The 18,942-nt window shown below is 42.7% G+C and overlaps 1 protein-coding gene across 9 annotated transcripts in view; it reads left to right on the forward strand.

Annotated features, from left to right (window-relative positions):
- LOC143926585 (uncharacterized) overlaps window positions 1-18,942 on the forward strand; it is a 170,828-nt gene that overhangs the window by 72,484 nt on the left and 79,402 nt on the right. For all 9 annotated transcript variants that reach the window (XR_013262099.1, XM_077450464.1, XM_077450461.1 and 6 more), the window contains 3 exons: window positions 5,078-5,239; window positions 10,630-10,833; window positions 16,344-16,524. Coding sequence is in view for 8 of the 9 variants with exons in the window: in XM_077450464.1 (XP_077306590.1) it covers window positions 5,078-5,239; window positions 10,630-10,833; window positions 16,344-16,524 (547 nt within the window). In the remaining variant the exon portion in view is untranslated. The remainder of the gene's footprint in view (window positions 1-5,077; window positions 5,240-10,629; window positions 10,834-16,343; window positions 16,525-18,942) is intronic.

The following is an 18,942-nucleotide window of genomic DNA, read 5'->3' on the forward strand; positions in this document are numbered from 1 at the left end:
CCATGTCTTTATGGACCTTGCTTTGTGCATGAGTGTGCAGTCATGTTGGAACAGGAAGGGGCCATCCCCAAACTCTTCCCACAAAGTTGGGAGCATGAAATTGTCTAAAATGTCTTGGTATGCTGACGCCTTAAGAGTTCCCTTCACTGGAACTAAGGGGACAAGCCCGACCCCTGTAAAAAAAAATGACCCAACATCCCCCTCCACCAAATAATTTGGATCACTGAACAAAGCAAGCTCCATAAAGACATGGAAGAATGAGTTTGCAGTGGAGGAACTTGACTGACCTGCACAGAGTCCTGACCTCAACCCGATAGAACACCTTTGGGATGAATTCGAGCGGAGACTGTGAGGCCAGGCCTTCTCGTCCAACATCAGTGCCTGACCTCACAAATGTGCTTTTGGAAGAATGGTCAAACATTCCCATAGACACACTCCTAAACCTTGTGGACAGCCTTCTCAGAAGAGTTGAAGCTGTTATAGCTGCAAAGGGTGGGCCAACTCATTATTGAACCCTTCGGATTGAGACTGGGATGTCATTAAAGATTATGTGCGTGTAAAGGCAGGTGTCCCAATACTTTTGACAATATAGTGTATCTCTAGTGCTTTCATCGCCCCCTAGTGCTACAATGTAACACTTCAGCACATAATATTCTCACCTGGGAAAAGTTATGCTTGCATTAACCTAAAATGTTTAAATGACACTCAGATAAGGTTCAGGAATGTATTTAACAATAGGAAAAAAACATTTTACAATTTTTCTCATTAAATTTTCTATTTAACTTCCATTTAATTTCCCCACAATTTATCAAGGTGTGAAAACTTACTTGGATATTCATAGAAACAGAGAGAGGAGTAAAAGACAAAGTGGTCCATCGAGTCTGAGCTAAGAGGGTGAAGGAGTCTTTTGGACCTCTTACTAGTATAATGTTAGTACAGAAACCGCCTTAAAACCTGTAAGAATATCTACCAGCACAGTTTTCATTGAAGAAGATTCATCATTTTTAAAGTTGAATTCCAGGAATTCAGACACTTTGTAAAAAGTAAAAGGAGCAATATGAGTTAAGTCCAATGAGCTGCATTTTTACAAAGTAGCTGAAGGTATCATTTCTAAACAAGACCCCATCCTCACCCAGGGTCGTCTTTAATATTGATTGGACCCTGGCCAAAACTTTTCTTGGCCCCCACCCGCTCCCCATGCAGTTTTGCTCTCCACCTGCTCTGAGACATAAAATAAATAGCAGCTAGACTCAAAATCAGTTTACTGAATCAGATCAGGACCTATTTCCATGGGTTGCCAGAGGTTACAGTGTATCATTACCGCTCACTGACTGGTTGCTAGAGGTTATAGCACACATTACGTCTCACTGATTAGTTGCTAGAGGTTACAGCACATGATTTCTGCTTATTGATTGGTTGCTAGAGATTACTGTGGATATGACCTGAGGGGGGCATGATATACATATCAATGCCACTGGCCGCTGCTATTTACATATGACTGCCGGTAATTTCCATGTAAACACAGGGTTGCAGGTGAGTCATCTGTACACAACAATAGGGCAGAGCTGGGCAGCATTAGCAGCAGCACTTCACAATGAGATATCGGGACACAGCACAGGACTAAAACCTCAAGAGACGAGGGAATTTAAACTAGGATAGTTGGCAAATATGAGGCAGATGCTTTGGGCCCCAAAACAATGACAGGGCCCAGGGCAGCTGCCCCTTTTGCCATGCCTTAAAAACGGCCCTGTCCTCACCTATCCTATAATACTAGTAAGAAAAGTTGTACAGTAAGTGCTGCAATGATGAACGGAGGAGGGAGAACTCAAGGCTCCATTCATAAAACAGAAACCTCATTTTCCATCACATTTCTTCTTTGCGACACTGGACTTTGCTAAAAAGGCACTTTGCTGGCTTAGAGGAAACCTGTACCAAGAGAAAGACAATGGCTGCAGCTGCTGACCTCCTTTTACAAAATACTACTTGCCTGGCCTTTTTTTTTTTTTTAAATAAATTCTTTATTTAACGTTATTAGCAGAATGCAACGGTATAAGAATACAAAACAGCAAATCAGCAGGGGGAAACCCACGTTCCAAAATGGAACAAACAAAAAAAGACATAATAAAAACGATGTTACTCGGAAACAAGACTGTAGAGCTCCTGAAAATGAACCAGAGCATATCAACCTATTACAAGAGGGTTTCCAACCACAAATGAAGCAGGGTCCCCTCCACCACCATCAGGGTTTGCCTTCCACTTACATATTGAGCTATAATTCTGGGTCACCAGAGTGCGGGGAAAAAAAGAGAAAAGGAGTGGGGACTGAAGATTGTGCAACCAGAGGACCAACCTCTGGTCTGGCAATACAAAACCGCCCTTGAGGGCAGAAGCCGCCAAGGGGCATGGAAGATGACTTCTCCAATGTACACTTCAAGGCTTCCAAGACTGGGGGACAGAGACTGACCAGTTTCAGGTGGCAAGGTCTGCGATATAGCTGGAGGAAAAGATATAGCCTGTCCAGTAGAACCATGTTTTGCAAAACTTCTCCTCTCTGTGATCTGCAGAGGCAAGGATATCTTCCATTCTGTAAATTTCCTAAATTTTGTGTAACCAAACACTGAGTGGAGGAGCAATAGGTTGCTTCCAGAAAAGCGGGATGCAGGTTTTGGCAGCTTTAAGTAACTGAATTGTAAGGGACCTTCTGTAATGCTTGGATGACATGGAGTCATCAATTAAGCAGATAGGCTGCCGGATCATCTCTCAATTAGACATCATTGAGTTTGAATATGAGGTCACGAACCCTTTCCCAAAAGGGTTTCAAAACCGGACAACTCCAGAACATATAGAGAGCTTGGCTCAATACTTTCTGAGCCACTAACCTGGAACAAATAGGCTGATCAGAAGGTCAGAGCACAGGCAGAACTGTTATCATGATAGCCAAGCAACTACCATTTTAAGAAGGAAAAATCGTCAATGGCCATCTCCATAGTCAGCATTAGTTTCCTGCAGCCTCCCTGGCAGTATGATTATGTCCGATTTTTGCGTCTCAAAGCAGTACATTGTTTTGCATAGAAATTTGGCGTTTTATATTCTAGGCCTGTAATTCTTAGTAATAAATCAGTCCAAACCAGATTCTAGTAGACATCCCGGGTATGATAAAGTTGGAAACACGAAATCATAAATTATAATATAATAAATAACTATGAATAATTATAAAAAAATAATATTTTAATAATGATAAAATTTATTCCCCCACTATTGCTCAATTCTGCAAGTATTATAATTTACTATCACTGTTTTCTAGCTGGTCTAAAACCAATTATAAAAGGGACACTTTTTGGTTGCTATGGACAATATCAAGTTTCCAGGCAGAAAGAACAGTATATATAATATAAAACTGCATGCAGGGCATTGGAGAAAGCATTAGGGACAAAAGGGATGTGAAATGATTTTATACACTAATGAAATCTTACAGATTTCAGTGTACTGTATGTGTTATGAATTTTGTAGTTTTTGAATTTGCCACCGGGCTCCGCCCCCTTGCATCGCACTGCTCTCAGGGAAAGGAGCCCGGCACACAGAGCCATCGGGTGGAGGTCACAGCCCACACACAGAGCGGGGGACATCTCAGGATCCTGATCCAGGTAAGAAACCTGGACCAGAATCCTGAGATGCAATCCCAAGTGTGGCTCAGGGTTACCGCTAATGGTACTAAAATTTAACCCCTGAGCCACACTCGGGATTACCGTCAGGGAGGTTAAACATCACTGTGTGATAAATTATTTCCAAAACAAAGATCGGCGTAATGCCCCGTACACACCGTCAGATTTTCTGACGTAAAATGTTCGATGGGAGCTTTTTGTTGGACCGTGTGTAGGCTCCATCGGACATTTTCCATCGGAATTTTGGTCGCACAAAATTTGAGATCTGGTTCTCAAATTTTCCGACAACAAAACCCGTTGTCGGAAATTCCGATCGTGTGTACACAATTCCGACACACAAAGTTCCACGCATGCTCGGAATCAAGCAGAAGAGCAGCACTGGCTATTGAACTTAATTTTTCTCAGCTCGTCGTACGTGTTGTATATCACCGTGTTCTTGACGTTCGCAATTTCCGACCAACTTTGTGTGACCGTGTGTATGCAAGACAAGTTTGAGTCAAAAGCCGTCGGAAAAAATCCATGGATTTTGTTGTTGGAATGTCCGATTAATGTCCTATCGTGTGTACACGGCATAAGTCTCTGGAAAAGCAAAATGTATTAGGAGAAATATGGACTCCAGAGAGAGATATCATTTTGCCCCTGTACAAATCATTATTAAGACCTCATCTGGAATGTGAAGTTCAGTTTTGGGCACCAGTTCTCAAAAAGGATATCGGGGAACTAGAGAAAGTACAGAGAAGGGCAACCAAACTGATAAGAGGCATGGAGGAGCTCAGCTATGAGGAAAGATTAGAGGAACTGAATTTATTCCCTCTGGAGAAGAGGAGATTAAGAGGGGATATGATCACCATGTATAAATATATAAGGGGTCCATATAGTGAACTTGGTGTTGAGTTATTCACTTTAAAGTCATCAGAGAGGACAAGGGGGCACTCTTTACGTCTAGAGGAAAAAAGATTTCATCTCCAAATACAGAAAGGTTTCTTCACAGTAAATGTGGAATAGACTCCCTCCAGAGGTGGTTGTGTCCAGCTCAGTAGATTGCTCTAAAAAAGGGACTCAATTCTTTCCTAAATGTACATAATATAACGGGATACTAACATTTATTGGTAAAGTTGATCCAGGGAAAATACGATTTCCACTCGGGGGATCAGGAAGGAATTTTTTCCAATGCTAGATCATGCTTTACTGTTTTTTTTTTTTTTGCCTTCCTCTGGATCAACTGTGGGTATACGATTGTAATTTCCTTCCCCTTTTATTGGTTGAACTAGATGGATTTGTATCTTTTTTATATTTTTAACCAGACTTTATTAAACGTGCTGCATATTAAAATGCCTATATTTTGCATGTAATGTATACAGCTATATTGTCAGCTACAGGGTAAAGTTACATTTTCTTTCATTTAACTCCTAAAGGTCTCATCGCCGCGACCAAACACTGCACCGGGTCAGATGCAGCGACCAGCCCGGCTGCAGCCACTACCAGCACACACCTCATTTGGAAACGGAACAAAGATGTCTGCGGGGTCCCACCACAAGTATGTTTCTGAAGACGACAATCATCGATATCACAGCGGGGTAAGACACTGATATAATTATCTACAAATCTTTATTCCAAAAGAGTTATTAAAGCGGGAGTCCGCTGTTTTTTTTTTAAAGCCAGCAGCTACAAATACTGCAGCTGCTGACTTTTAAAATAATGACACTTACCCGCCCAGCGCGCCCGCAATGTCGGCACCCAAAGCCGATCTCTCGATTGTCTCTCGGGTGCTGCCGCCGCCATCTTGGGTATGGGAATCAGGAAGTGGAGCCTTGCGGCTTCATTTCCCGGTTCCCTACTGCGCCTGCGCGAGTCGCGCTGCGCAATAAGGATGGTCCCCGCTGTCTCTGGGATCCGTGTGCTTCCCAGCAGACAGCGAGGGACCTTTGGAAAGGGGCGTAGTTCTGCGGAAAGGGGCGTACCTTCTGCAGATATCTATGCCGGAAGTGGGTGCAGATACCTGTACTGTACAGGTACCTGCACCCCCCTCCCCCCTGAAAGGTGCCAATTGTGGCGCCGGAGGGGGGGAGGGTTCCAATGAGCGGAAGCTCCAATTTCAATTTCTTCCTCTTTAGAAGAATTTACTTAAAGTATATGTAAAGCCAATAACTAAAACCTCTTATACGTTTTAGCTTCTCGTTGTAGCTTTAAAAGTTATTTTCAATATTATAAAAGCTGAATTCCAGGTACTTTTTTGCATAGTTAGATTGGTCTAGCTTGGACAATTGTAACTATGCATGTACCATAACTAGCCAATACCCGTGGAAGCTAGAAATCAGTGTAGTAGGCACCACTACTTCAGTGAAGCTTGCTGTCTTCAGCATCCTGTGCTGAGTGGCTTTCCAGGTGAATAGAGAACACAGAGGGGTTGACCACACAGCTTGGACACCATTCACAGAACCCCTTGTATATTTCACAGTGAATGAAAGTGTTCACTGATTGGATGCAGTAGAGTTTTGATTTTATCACCCCAGCCTCCCTCATAGAGCCAGAAAATCCAGCATTACCTGATGTAACATGCCACTCCAGTGCCTCATACCAGGTCCCGTGCACCATCTTCTATATCAAGAGTCTCCAAACTTTCTATACAAAGAGCCAATTTACTGTTCTTCAGATGTTAAGGGGGCTGGACTGTGACCAGTGGGAGTAAATAATGCCCCATCTTTGGTATTAGGGGAAGAAATAGTGCCCCATCATTGGTTTCTTGGGAATGAATTACAGCATCCCCCAGTGTTGGTGTCAGTGGGTAGAAAAGTGTCCCATCATTGGTGTCAGTGTGAGGAATAGTATCCCATTGTTGGTGTTGGTGGCAGGAGTTATGCCCCGTTGTTGGTGTAAGTGGCAAGAGTCATGCCCCAATGTTGGTGTCAGTGGTGGGATTTATACCTCAAGGGCTAGATAAATGCAATTAAAGGCCCACATCTGGCCCCCGGGCCAAAGTTTGGAGACCACTGTTCTATACTGATGTCTTCATGGGTCTGACTGTCTCCTCCAGGGTCTTGCACACAGCCAGGTGATGGCACGCTGCTGCATAAGCACAGTGTGCCCAAGATTGCCAGGCACATGTGCACTGTGATGGACATTGCCCAAGGCTTCCTAGGATGGGTGACATGAGTATTGCAGGAGACTTTGGGAAGGTGTGTGTGAGGATTTCCATTCTCGTCTAGGCCAGAAAGTCTGAAGAGTGGGCCCGAAACCGGCAGAACACGTATTTTAAAAATATGTGAACTTGTAATGGAAAAATATCTAAAGTGCTAAAAGAGGGTGGAGTTTCACTTTTCAAGGATGAGTTCACCTTTGGAACATGGTGCATGTTCAACACATATTTGGGGTAGAACATGTAATATGTCCCATCTCCTGCCCCCTTCTTAAAAACAGCACTCTCCCTACACAGTGGCATCGTTCATTCACAGATTCCTGTAAATGAATAAACTACTGTCTGCCAACGTGACAGATGGGCAGTTTAAATAGGTCATAGGGGGCACTGATGAGTGCTCTTGTAGTCCACTGACATGTTTTCCGACTTTGAAACAGAAAGTCCGCACAGAGATAAAGACTGAAAGGCGAAGGACGTGTTGCAGAAGCCCACATTGCACCCATAATCTACTGATTTTGCTGCAATGCTTTTCCAGGAAAAAAATAATAAATGTGCATTTTTTTTTCTGTAAAGGTGAACTTAAAGGTTAAATACACCTTTACAGAAAATCTGTAAGGTGAACTTACACTGGACCCCCTCCCTAGTCCCCCCCAGTCCCGTTGTGCGATTCCCCCCCTGTCAGGCACCAGGACGTCGCTTCACCAGTCTGGGGATTTGAAATCCTCCTGCCTTTCTCTCCTTGCAGCGCTCATAGGACAGGCTAGGCAGATTCTAATTGGTCAGCGCCATCCACGTGACTTTGAGAGGTATGGAAATGAGATTAAGCCACTGGGATTTCACAGCTGTCCCAACAGTGGAGGATCGCGGGACTCTGGTACGACGGCACTGGGGGGATGGGGAGGGATCCAGTGTAAGTTCACCATACAGATTTTCTAGTTAGAAGTTAGCCAATAGAGGATATTACTTAGTGGTTCTAAAGCCTGAAGGTTTTTACCTTAAAACCTTCTGTGTGCAGCAGCCCACCCTTAACCCCCCTAATACTTACCTGAGCCCCATCGTGATCCAGCAATGTGCACGAGAGTCTCGGCTCTCCCTCCTCATTTTGCTGAGACAGCAGTGAGAGCCATTGGCTCCGGCTGTTGTCATTCACAGTCAGTGAGCCAATGAGAAGAGAAGGGGCAGGCCGAGCTGCAGCTCCATGTCTGAATGGACACAAACAGTGGCTCGGGAGCAAGCCTGCTCAGGTGCCCCCACAGCCAGCACTTGGAAGAAGGGAGGGGTCAAGAGCGTCGGCGGGGGATCCGAAAAAAAGGAGAATCGGGGCTGCTTTATGCAAAACCACTGCACTGAACAGGTAAGTATAGCATGTTTGTTATTTTAAAAAAAAATATGAATTTAATATCACTTTACATTCCAAAACTTTCTGCAATAGTCAAAGACTAATACACACGTGCAAGACTCTTCTACTAACATATTTACTAACAATCACTTCCAGGTTGGCAACCTTTATTTTTTTATTACTCCAGTTGGTATAGGTAAATTCGCATTTTCAGGTAGGAGGTTAACAGTGGCATTGGTGGTAGGCGCTACATCAGATTTACAAAAGAGAAGGGTGTCTGTGTTTTACGTCCCAATAAGATTCCAGTTGTCATTTTTCCACTGTAGGTTGAAAAACATCCGATTGGTTGTTTTGGACAATGCCTCCAATTTTTTATATATCTGTATAATCTACAAAACTATGCACTATAAGGACAAACCTGCACAATCCATTTTAATTGTATCCAATAAGGCAGGGCAGACCTTCATAGGGTTTGACAAAAATGTAAATGTATTTTATTGGGATTTTATGTGATAGACCAACACAAAGTGGCACGTGAAGTGGAAAGAAAATGATAAATGGTATTCAAATTTGTTTTACAAATAAATATATGAAAAGTTTGGCAGCATTTGTATTTATCCCCACTGAGCCGATACTTTGTAGAACCGCCTTTCGCTGCAATTACAGCTGCAAGTCTTTTTGGGGATGTCTCTACCAGCTTTTCACATCTAGAGGGACATTTTTGCCCATTCTTTTTTGCAAAATAGCTCAAGCTCTGTCAGATTGGATGAAGAGTGCCTGTGAACAACAAATTTTCAAGTCTTGTCACAGATTCTCAATTGGATTTAGGTCTGGACTTTGACTGGGCCATTCTAGCACATGAATATGCTTTAAACGAAACCATTCCATTGTAGCTCTGGCTGTATGTTTAGGGCCGTTGTCCTGCTGGAAGGTGAACCTCCGCTCCCAGTCTCAAGTCTTTTGCAGACTCTAGCAGGTTTTCTTCTAAGATTGCCCTTTATTTGGCTCCATCCATCTTCCTATCAACTCTGACCAGCTTCCCTGTCCCTGCTGAAGAAAACCATCCCCACAAGATGATGCTGCCACCACCATGTTTCACAGTGGGGATGGTGCTGTGTTAGTTTTCTGCCACACATAGCGTTTTGCTTTGAGGCCATAAAAGTTCAATTTTGGTCTCATCTGACCAGAGCACCTTCTTCCACATGTTTGCTGTGTCCCCCATATGGCTTCTTGCAAACTGCAAACAGGACTTCTCATGGCTTTCTTTCAACAATGTCTTTCTTCTTGCCACTCTTCTATAAAGGTCAGATTTGTGGAGTTCACGACTAATAGTTGTCCTGTGGACAGATTCTCCACCTGAGCTGTGGATCTCTGCAGCTCCTCCAGAGTTACCATGGACCTCTTCTCTGGATAATGCTCTCCTTGCCCGGCCTGCCAGTTTAGATGGACGGCCATGTCTTGGTAGGTTAGCGGTTGTGCCATAGGCTTTCCATTTTCGAAAGTTGGATTGAATAGTGCTCTGTGAGATATTCAAAGCTTGGGATATTTTGTTATAGCCCAACCCTGCTTTAAAACTTCTCCACAACTATATCCCTGAACTGTCTGGTGTGCTCCTGGGCCTTCAAAATGCTGTTTGTTCACTAAGGTTCTCTAACAAACCTTTGAGGAATTTACAGAACAGCTGTATTTATACTGAGATTAGATTACACACAGGTGGACTCTATTTACTAATTAGGTGACTTCTGAAGGCAATTGGTTCCACTAGATTTTAGTTAGGGTTATCAGAGTAAAGGGGGTTGAATACAAATCCACACCACACATTTTAGTCATTTATTTGTAAACAAAAATGAAAACCATTTATCATTTTCCTTCCACCTTGTGTTGGTCAGATGCCCCGTACACACATTCCGATTATCGGACCACAAAAGTTGCTTTCGGACAGATCGTTCGATAATCTGATCGTTAGTACGCAGCTTTCGACAGCCGATCACGACAGTCCGTCCAACCAAATCCAAAGGGACAAACAGGAAAACTTTGGTCGGATGACAGCCCATCATACGACAATCGTGTAGTCAGTACAGTATGCGTCCGATAAAAGTCGTTCGACAAACACCGCGCATGATCGGAAACACAAAAATAAACCAGAAGGGCACACGGGTCACACGTATTTGACATCATTTAAAATACGTAGCTACGCACAACGGAAGATTTTTCCAGAATCGTACGACAAAAATCTTACACACATTTTGCACTGTTGTATTCGATCTTAGTTGTATGCAACAAAATGTGAACGATCTGTCTTACGATAATCGGAACGTGTGTACTGGGCATATCACATAAAATCCCAATAAAATACATTTACATTTTTGGCTGTAACATGACAAAATGTGGAAAATACAAGGCACTGTAGTTGCTGTTAGATCTGATGGTCAGCTTCAGATCGGTAATCGCTGAGCAACATCTAACCAGCCAGCTGTTCTTTTGCCTTTCAGACTGAAAAGGATATTTTCAAGACAATGAATTCCACAGATCATTCAGTAGGCATCTCACCTTATCGCCTTCCTATCATTAACAACTTTGTGATGCCCGTGCCACCGCCACCCCAGAAACAACCAAAGAAGTCAGTGAGCACCATGTCAAGAGGGAGACGGTACCGACAGACCACTGTGCCAAATGAACTTGATGTTACCGCTAAGGTAGATATTGCCACTGTGTGCGAATTGTCATTTGGTATCTGTAGCATTTCTGTCAATGGGAATACCAATACAATTATCAGGGATAAGATAATGCATGCCATTCATTAGGGGCATTCCCCACCTTGCAGTTCCCTTTACAGAAAGGGGTTGGGGGGTTCTCATGACATCAGTGGTCAATGTCATTGTGACCATGTTGGATTAATAATGTCATGAGCATACTCTCCCAAGTTCAGACCAAACTCAAGGTCATCACTAGTAGAGAAGAAGTAATCTACTGTTAGCCCTTGTACACACGGTCGGACATTCCGACAACAAAATCCGTCGGATTTTGTCCGAAACTTGTATTGCATACACACGGTCGGACAAAGTTGTCGGAAAATCCGATCGTACGTAACGTGATGACGTTATTTCGTTAGGATGGGACTACGTTCAGGCTAGTAGCCAATAGCTTTGGTCTAGGAATTTGATCTGAGCATGCGTGGCACTTTGTCCGATCGGAATTCTCTACACACAATCGGACAAAGTCCAATCAGATCATGTTGTCGGAAAGTTTTATAGCCCAGCTCTAAAACTTTGTCCTTCGGATATTCCGACAGAAACAGTCCGATGGAGCCCACACACGGTCGGATTATCCGACAACGCGGTCTGATCGGACATTTTCCGTCAGAATGTCCGACCGTGTGTACAAGGGCTTAGACTTTTTTTTGCAGTCTACAATAACCCCCCCCGCCCAAATATGAAAGATTGCCCTTCACCTTCGGTCCTGGAGACACAACAGGAAGTGACAAGGAATCTCTTAAAAAAAACAGGGAAATTCCCTTGTAGATAGTTGTCACCAGGACAATTGGAAGTTTTACTCTCCTCTCCTGTTCCAGTGACAATTTCCATCACTTGCTATGTCAATGACAGTGGTCACCAGGTCTAATAGATTGGGTCAATCTCCCCACTGGGGTCACAGACAGAAATATAAGGACACTGAAAAGGATGACTGCTAAATTTGCTTGGCATAATAAAACAGTGATTTCAGTGATTAGGGCCATAGCAAAAGTGTAGAGCTGGGTATACTCCAGTAGAATTTCTTACGAAAATTTGTACGAAAATTCTCATACGAATGGCACCTAAAAGCAGTTCAAGACTTTCTTTGCTTTTAACATTAAATTTTGGATTGTAAAGACTTTACCAAACAAAAACCACAAACAGTGTTAGAAATGGATTTGTTTGAGAACATTTTTCCATCCTGCTCCTTCTCGGCACTGCAGTTGAAAACAAACGTCAATTTGACCCCCAATAATGATTAGAAAAACAAACAAACATTCTTGCAACATTCTTATAGTGAGTGAAATTCTACTAGCGTATACCCAGTTTAACACACACATTCGATTTTTTTTTTTTTTTGGGTACAAAGAGCAAACAACATTTATTAAAAGACATCACTTTTTTATACCTATGTACAGTATATATTCTTCAACCAATGGTCTACTTCCCCCGGAGGAGTGAAGAAGTTGAGTATTAGAATAGCATAATGTCATAAAATTATTATAAAATCATTGACAGGATTCGTGGATGTGGCCATGAATATCATCTAAATCCTAACAGGGCCTTCCTCATACCAATTGTACAATAACAATCTACAGCCACATGTACCTCTGTCCTATCTCAAAGGACAAGGAAAACACCCTAATTGCCGACATGTTGAATTGCACAGCTTTTCCACCACCAGGTGGGCATGCCCTACCCAACCAAAGACATTCAGTTGGTGGGGCATACCCACCTGATGGTGAAAAATGGTGCAATTTCACACAACGGACATTGGGGATTTTTCTTTTTCTTTTGAGATAGGATAAAAGTATGTGTGACTAAAGATTGAGACTGTGCAGTTGGTTTTGGAAGGGCCCTGTTAGGATCCAGGTGAACAGTATATTCACTGCAAGTTTTCCTTTATTATGATATTTCAAAATAAGCAATGCATTCATTTTTAGTATCGTTGAAATAATACATCCCAAAAAATCAGCAAGGGAGATCTGCAGAGGCAGCCCTGAAAAAAGAAGATGAGACTTGTGTATGAAGGAACATACATTAAACATCATCAACACATTTCATAGTGCTACACTGGAACACTTTTTAAGCTGCAGAGTTATTTACTCTGATGTTCTTGATAAATCAAAAACTCGGCAGCTTCAAAAGTATGAGGAAGTGGCCAGTGTAGTGCTACAAAATTAATTTATGGTGTTTTATATATGTTACTTGACTTTCATTGATGCACAAATTCCCTCTTTCATCACGCCTCTGTAGAGCTCTTTTTCTTATTATCTATTGCATTGGAATCCAACTGTTCTTTAGCACAGGATCATCCAGAAATACCATGCAGACCACCTCTGCATGGAGACAGATATATTCTCTGCATGCTCCTCCTTTCGGTTGTGTGAGGCCTTAGGCCAGCCTTACGCTGTGCAAATTTCTTTCCTGCAACCACGGGCTGCTAGAAAGAAAATTGCATGATTCCCCCATCAACACAGACAGTGCTGACAGGGGAATCAGCAATTCTCTTCTCCCAGCAGGAAGGTGGGGGCGGGCGGGGAAAGCTGTCCCCACTGGGAGAAGACAGTGATTATCGCTAGCAACTAATCGGATAATCGTAAGTGAATCCAGCAGGCTGGTTGTACCCAAGTTGATCGATCGATCAACTAGGTACATTCAGCCTGCCCATTAACAGTGCAAATCTCGGGCTGTTCTTGCTGAACCGGCCGAGATTCGAACCGTGTATGGCTAGCCTTAGGGGTATCCAGCAACCCCAGGAATGTATAAGCTTTCCAATCATCAGTTTTTTTTAACCATATTGCCTCTAGATACTACAAGTGTATTTAATTTACACGGGTCTCTCAAATGGCTTTTTGTTGAGTGGTGGCTGGTGCTTAATATTCTGGGGGGGGGGGGGGCGACAAACAAACCAGGCCCCCTCCTTACCTTAGCAGGACGATAACGAGGTGGCGGTGTCGGTGCTGGATCCAGGGTAGGGCTCCTGGAAGCTGGAAGAGGCTGTTGCTGCCCCTCCGCCCCTCCACCTGCTGCTCCTCACTGCACATGACCCGCAGCTTGCAGAGGGAAGAGCCGGGGCCATTGAGTCTTAGGACTCCAGGCCAATCGGATGTCAGGACCTGCTTCCTGTGCGACCGGGAGGAGAAGCAGGAAGACATTAGCAAATATTAATTTGCTATTGTCACACAACTGGGTGCCCCGAGCCCACCATTTTTGAAGCCAATTATAGCCTCAGGTTCTAATCATATGCTTTGGAAAAAAAAAAATACTTTGAAATCCATGTGTCTGGTGCCCTGCATGGAGATTAGGGGCCTGGCGCACAAATTGGGGGGGCGGCGCCCCTAATGGATGGGCCACCACTGTTTTTGTTTCATTTTTCTTTCCCTTTCTTCCATTTTCTAAGGATCATCACATACCATTGCAATAATTTGGAGGTTGAATTAAAGTTTTTCTCGAGATATGTTTATTGAATTTTCAGGGTTTTATACAAGGCTTACAAAGAAAAAACACAAAAACAAACATGCCTTGATATGACGCTCCATAGAGCTGCATGGAGCGTCCGTTCACGTCCGCCTGAAAAAACCTGAATGGTCCACATGTATGAAAGGGGCCTAGGCCCTTTTTACACCAGTGGACTGATCGCCTAAGGGGGGGTGAATGTCAGCGGACATGTGTCCACTGACACCCACCGGGCATCCGATCCAATAAAACCTGCTAAAAATAGATGTATGGTGATACATCCAGCGAATCGGATCAGATGACAATCAGCTGGAAACGGACCTGCAGTCCATTTCCATCTGATGGCCCCATAGAGGACAGTGGGCTGTGTCCGTGTTTGCTCTGCTTAGCGGACTCGGACCTGTCATCTGCCTGCTCAGCGGGGGGGATCAGTGGAGAGTTTGCCTGCTGAGCAGGCGAATTCCGCTTGGATGGATCCACTTCATCTGAAAGGGCCCCGACGATGCCACCATATTTAAAAATTAAAGTACACCAGCACTGAGTAACAGATAGGGCAGACTTAACAACCTGGATCTAGAGAGGTTCATGTAAGGTGGACTGGAAATCCATGTTTATCAAAAATACTTGTCTTTTTCCTGAGTTCAAAAGTTTATCCAGGAGTTTAGTATAGGGAGGGTTGTCCCTTTCCAGGACAATAAAGTTGTTTCTTTAGCGAAGAAATTTTAAAATGCGTAACAACCTTATACTGTAGCATGTTTAGAAATTACCAGATCACCAAATATTCCCAAAAGACAGTTTTTTGGATGCATAATATTAGGAAGGCCCAACCCCAATGAAATAAAGAACCCAACATCTCTCCAAAAATTTTGGACTACAGGGCAAGACCAAAGTATAAGAAATCACCAGTGTGCCCACAGCATCTAAAATGGATGTACATGTAGGCAGGTGCAGTCTATTTTCTCCACTGTCGGTGTTGCTTGACCACAGCAACATTGCAGCTGGAGTCAAGAAGAACATGGTTCCTCTATGGTTTCCTAGGTCACTGGCGAAGCTATCTGATTGGATACTACCACCCCATGTGACTCTGACTACCTTGAGTCATGCAGAGCCTATTTAAGGCCATGGTTCAAAAGGCTAGGTGCACATTTTGCATGTGGGTAGTGTAGAGACAGGTCGCCCATCTGACGGGACAGCGATTTGTGGCAGTGAGAGGTTTCAGATTAGTAGAGAAAGCACGGGGACACGCCAACCTCCTTGAAGACCTCCCCATTTGGGCATGGTTTGGTCAGGCCGTGCTCCGCCCCTCAAGACAGATGCTGTCGGCACGTCCGAAAACTCCTCTCCTACTCATCGCATTCTGTGAATGTGCCTGGTCAAGCGTGTTCCCACCGGGCTTGTTGGGAATTGACAAACTTTAACTTTAATAAAAGCTTTAAATCTGCAACTGGAATTTTTTGTGTTTACTGCTGCCGCACCACGCTGCACCACCCACATATGTAGTATATTCGGAAGTCACATTGTACATGTTTATAGAGGTTTACTTGTCAGACCAAAAAAGAGGGAAACTGAAAAGAAAAGAGGGACAGAGGTTTTGGGTTCCAAAGAAGGGCCAGTTGGGAGCCATGCATATGGTCACATCCATACCCTGTTCTGGACTTTCATGGCGACAAGACATTTTTTTTCAATGGAAAGAGAGGTGACCTTTAACTTTTTAAATGAGAAACAGCAGGTAAAGCATTGTTAAGGAATATATTTCACCCTTGTGGTTTGTATCAAAAAATTTCCAATTTGAGGTTCCTTTAATGTCATGGACCGGTATATAATTCAGCCTCTGTCCTCACAAATCACCGGCATTGCATGTCAGGAGCAGCTCCGGATTATTAAAGTTCTTGGAAGCCGGTGATCTGAGACTGTCCTAGGACTGCTTTGTGACACGGATGTTTTATAGCAATACCCAGCCTTGTGCTGATTTGCTGGGAGAGTGACGTGATTTATCTTCTTCTTTTTTTTTCCAGGATACGGGAAAGTTTCATAAAACGTCCTTGCACAGTAATGTAAAAATGACCATGGTTTATCTAGGAAAAAACGTGCATCTATCACACGACTATGATGACTACAGAGACGAAATTAAGGTCTTTCAGCAGCACTGTGGCGGGGAGAACCTCTGCGTTTTTAAAGGAAGTCTTCTGGAAGAAGGTGAGGATTGGGAAATCAATCACTTTGAGTGGGGAGGGGGGACACTAAGCAATGATTTTTTTAACAAAAATATGTAGCAGAAAACATATTGGTCTAAATTGATGAAGAAATTCGATTTTTTTCTAATTTTGTATTGGATGTGTTTTATAGCAGATAGTAAATAAAATCTTCTTTTTTTTTTTTGTCGGCCTTTGTTTTTTTTAGCGTAAAAAAGTAAAAACTTCAGAGGTGATAAAATACCACCAAATAAAAGCTCTATATGTGGGGGAATTTTTTTTTTTGGGTACAGAGCTGCATGACCGCACAATTGGCAGTTTAACCACTTGCAGACCGGACCAATTTGCTGGTCAAAGACCAGACCCCTTTTTGCGATTCGGCACTGCGTCACTTTAACTGACAATTGCGTGGTCGTGCGACGTGGCTCCCAAACAAAATTGACATGCTTTTTTTCCCACAAATAGAGCTTTCTTATGGTGGTATTTGATCACCCCTGCGGTTTTTATTTTTTGCGCTATAACCAAAAATAGAGCGACAATTTTGAAAAAAACACATTATTTTTTACTTTTTGTTATAATAATTATCCCCCAAAAATATATAAAAAAAATTTTTTTCCCTTAGTTTAGGCCGATACGTATTCTTCTACATATTTTTGGTAAAAAAAAATCGCAATAAGCGATTATTGATTGGTTTGCGCAAAAGTTATAGCGTTTACAAAATAGGGATAGTTTTATAGCATTTTTATTAATTTTTTATTATTTTTTTTTTTTTTACTAGTAATGGCGGCGATCAGCGATTTTTATTGTGACTGCGACATTGTGGGGGACCCATCGAACATTTTTTACACATTTTTGGGACCATTGTCATTTATACAGTAATCACTGCTATATAAATGCAGTGATTCCTGTGTAAATGACACTGGCAGTGAAAGGGTTAACCAGTGGGTGGCAGTGTAGGGGTTAAGTGTTCCTAGGGGTGTGTTACTAACTGTGGGGGGGTTGGGCTTTCATTTAGTGAACACTGATCTCTGCTCCAATCACATGGAGCAGAGATCAGCGTCACTAGTTGCTAGGCAGAATGGAGAAATGTTGTTTACACAGCATTTCCTCCATTCGGCCGCTCCGTGAGACGATCGCGGGGATGCCCGCGGCGATCGAGTCCGCGGGTCCCGCGACCGGACTCACGGGGGTCCCGACCAGCGCGGGAGCGCGCCGCCGGCGGCGCGCTCCCGATGGCAGGGCGGCATTGAATATTGGACGTACCTGTACGCCAATATGCCTGCCCGTGCCATTCTGTCGACGTACATCGTCGTGCGCTGGTCGGGAAGTGGTTAAGTAACGCAGTGCAGTATCGAAAAAAATGATCTGGTCAGAAGGGGAGGGGGGGGTAAATCTTCCAGAGGTCAAGTGGTTAATTTGCTAAAGCACCTTGGGGTTTATTTACTAAAGCTGGAGAGTGCAAAATCAGTTTCACTTCTGCATAGAAACCAATCAGCGTCCATTCACAAGGGCAAAAAGGATGTTTAGTTTGCAAGGTAATTATCCCCAGAGCTTGAGCAGAGCGTGAGTGGGCCGAAGTTTGACTTTGCAAAGAATACCTAATCGCATGCAAGGAAAATTAAAAAAAACAAAACAGGATTTTTGCTTGCACATGATTATGATTTGATAGCAGAGCTACAACTCATTCACTAAGCTCTGGGGCAAATTCCCTTGCAAAGTGAACATCCTACTTGCCTTTATTTAATTAACACCCTTGTCCATTGAGCTGAACTGTGAAGCCTTGCCCAGCACATTTCCAAAGCATACAGAAGGCAATTTGCCTTCAGTCGTATGAGTTCACATGATTGCAGTGCACTAGACATGTGCAATTTGTTTCGTTCCAAATTAATTTTTTAAAACTAATTTTGATAAATTTCTTAATTCAGAAATATTCAAATTAACAAAACCCCCGTTTAACAAATTTTCCTGAATATTCGTCAATTCGTAAATTCAAATATTCATCAATTCGTAAATTCGAAAATTCAGTAAATTTGGAAATTCGAAAACCCGAAAATTCAAAAAATAATTAACTAATAATAACTTAACTATTACTAACTATTAAGTTATAGGTATTGTATTTTCCTTTCAAATTTGACTGTTAGTGAACATAACGAATACAATTTTTTCCGAAAATACGAATTATCCGCAATAACGAATGCCGTATCTAAACTAATGGAACGTCACAAATTAATAATAATAAATAACATTAATAATAATAAAACATTTATTATTATTTATTATTAATTTGCTCTATTCCATTTGTTTGGATGCGGTATTCATTATTTCGGATAATTCGGAACTTCGGATGAATTAATATTCGTTACATTCACTAACAGTCAAATTTGAAAGGAAATTCCAATACCTATGATTTAATAGTTAGTTA

Source organism: Lithobates pipiens, unplaced genomic scaffold, assembly GCF_037356315.1.
Source record: "Lithobates pipiens isolate NorthernLeopardFrog02 unplaced genomic scaffold, aLitPip1_a1.2 Scaffold_23, whole genome shotgun sequence".
NCBI lineage: Eukaryota > Metazoa > Chordata > Amphibia > Anura > Ranidae > Lithobates > Lithobates pipiens.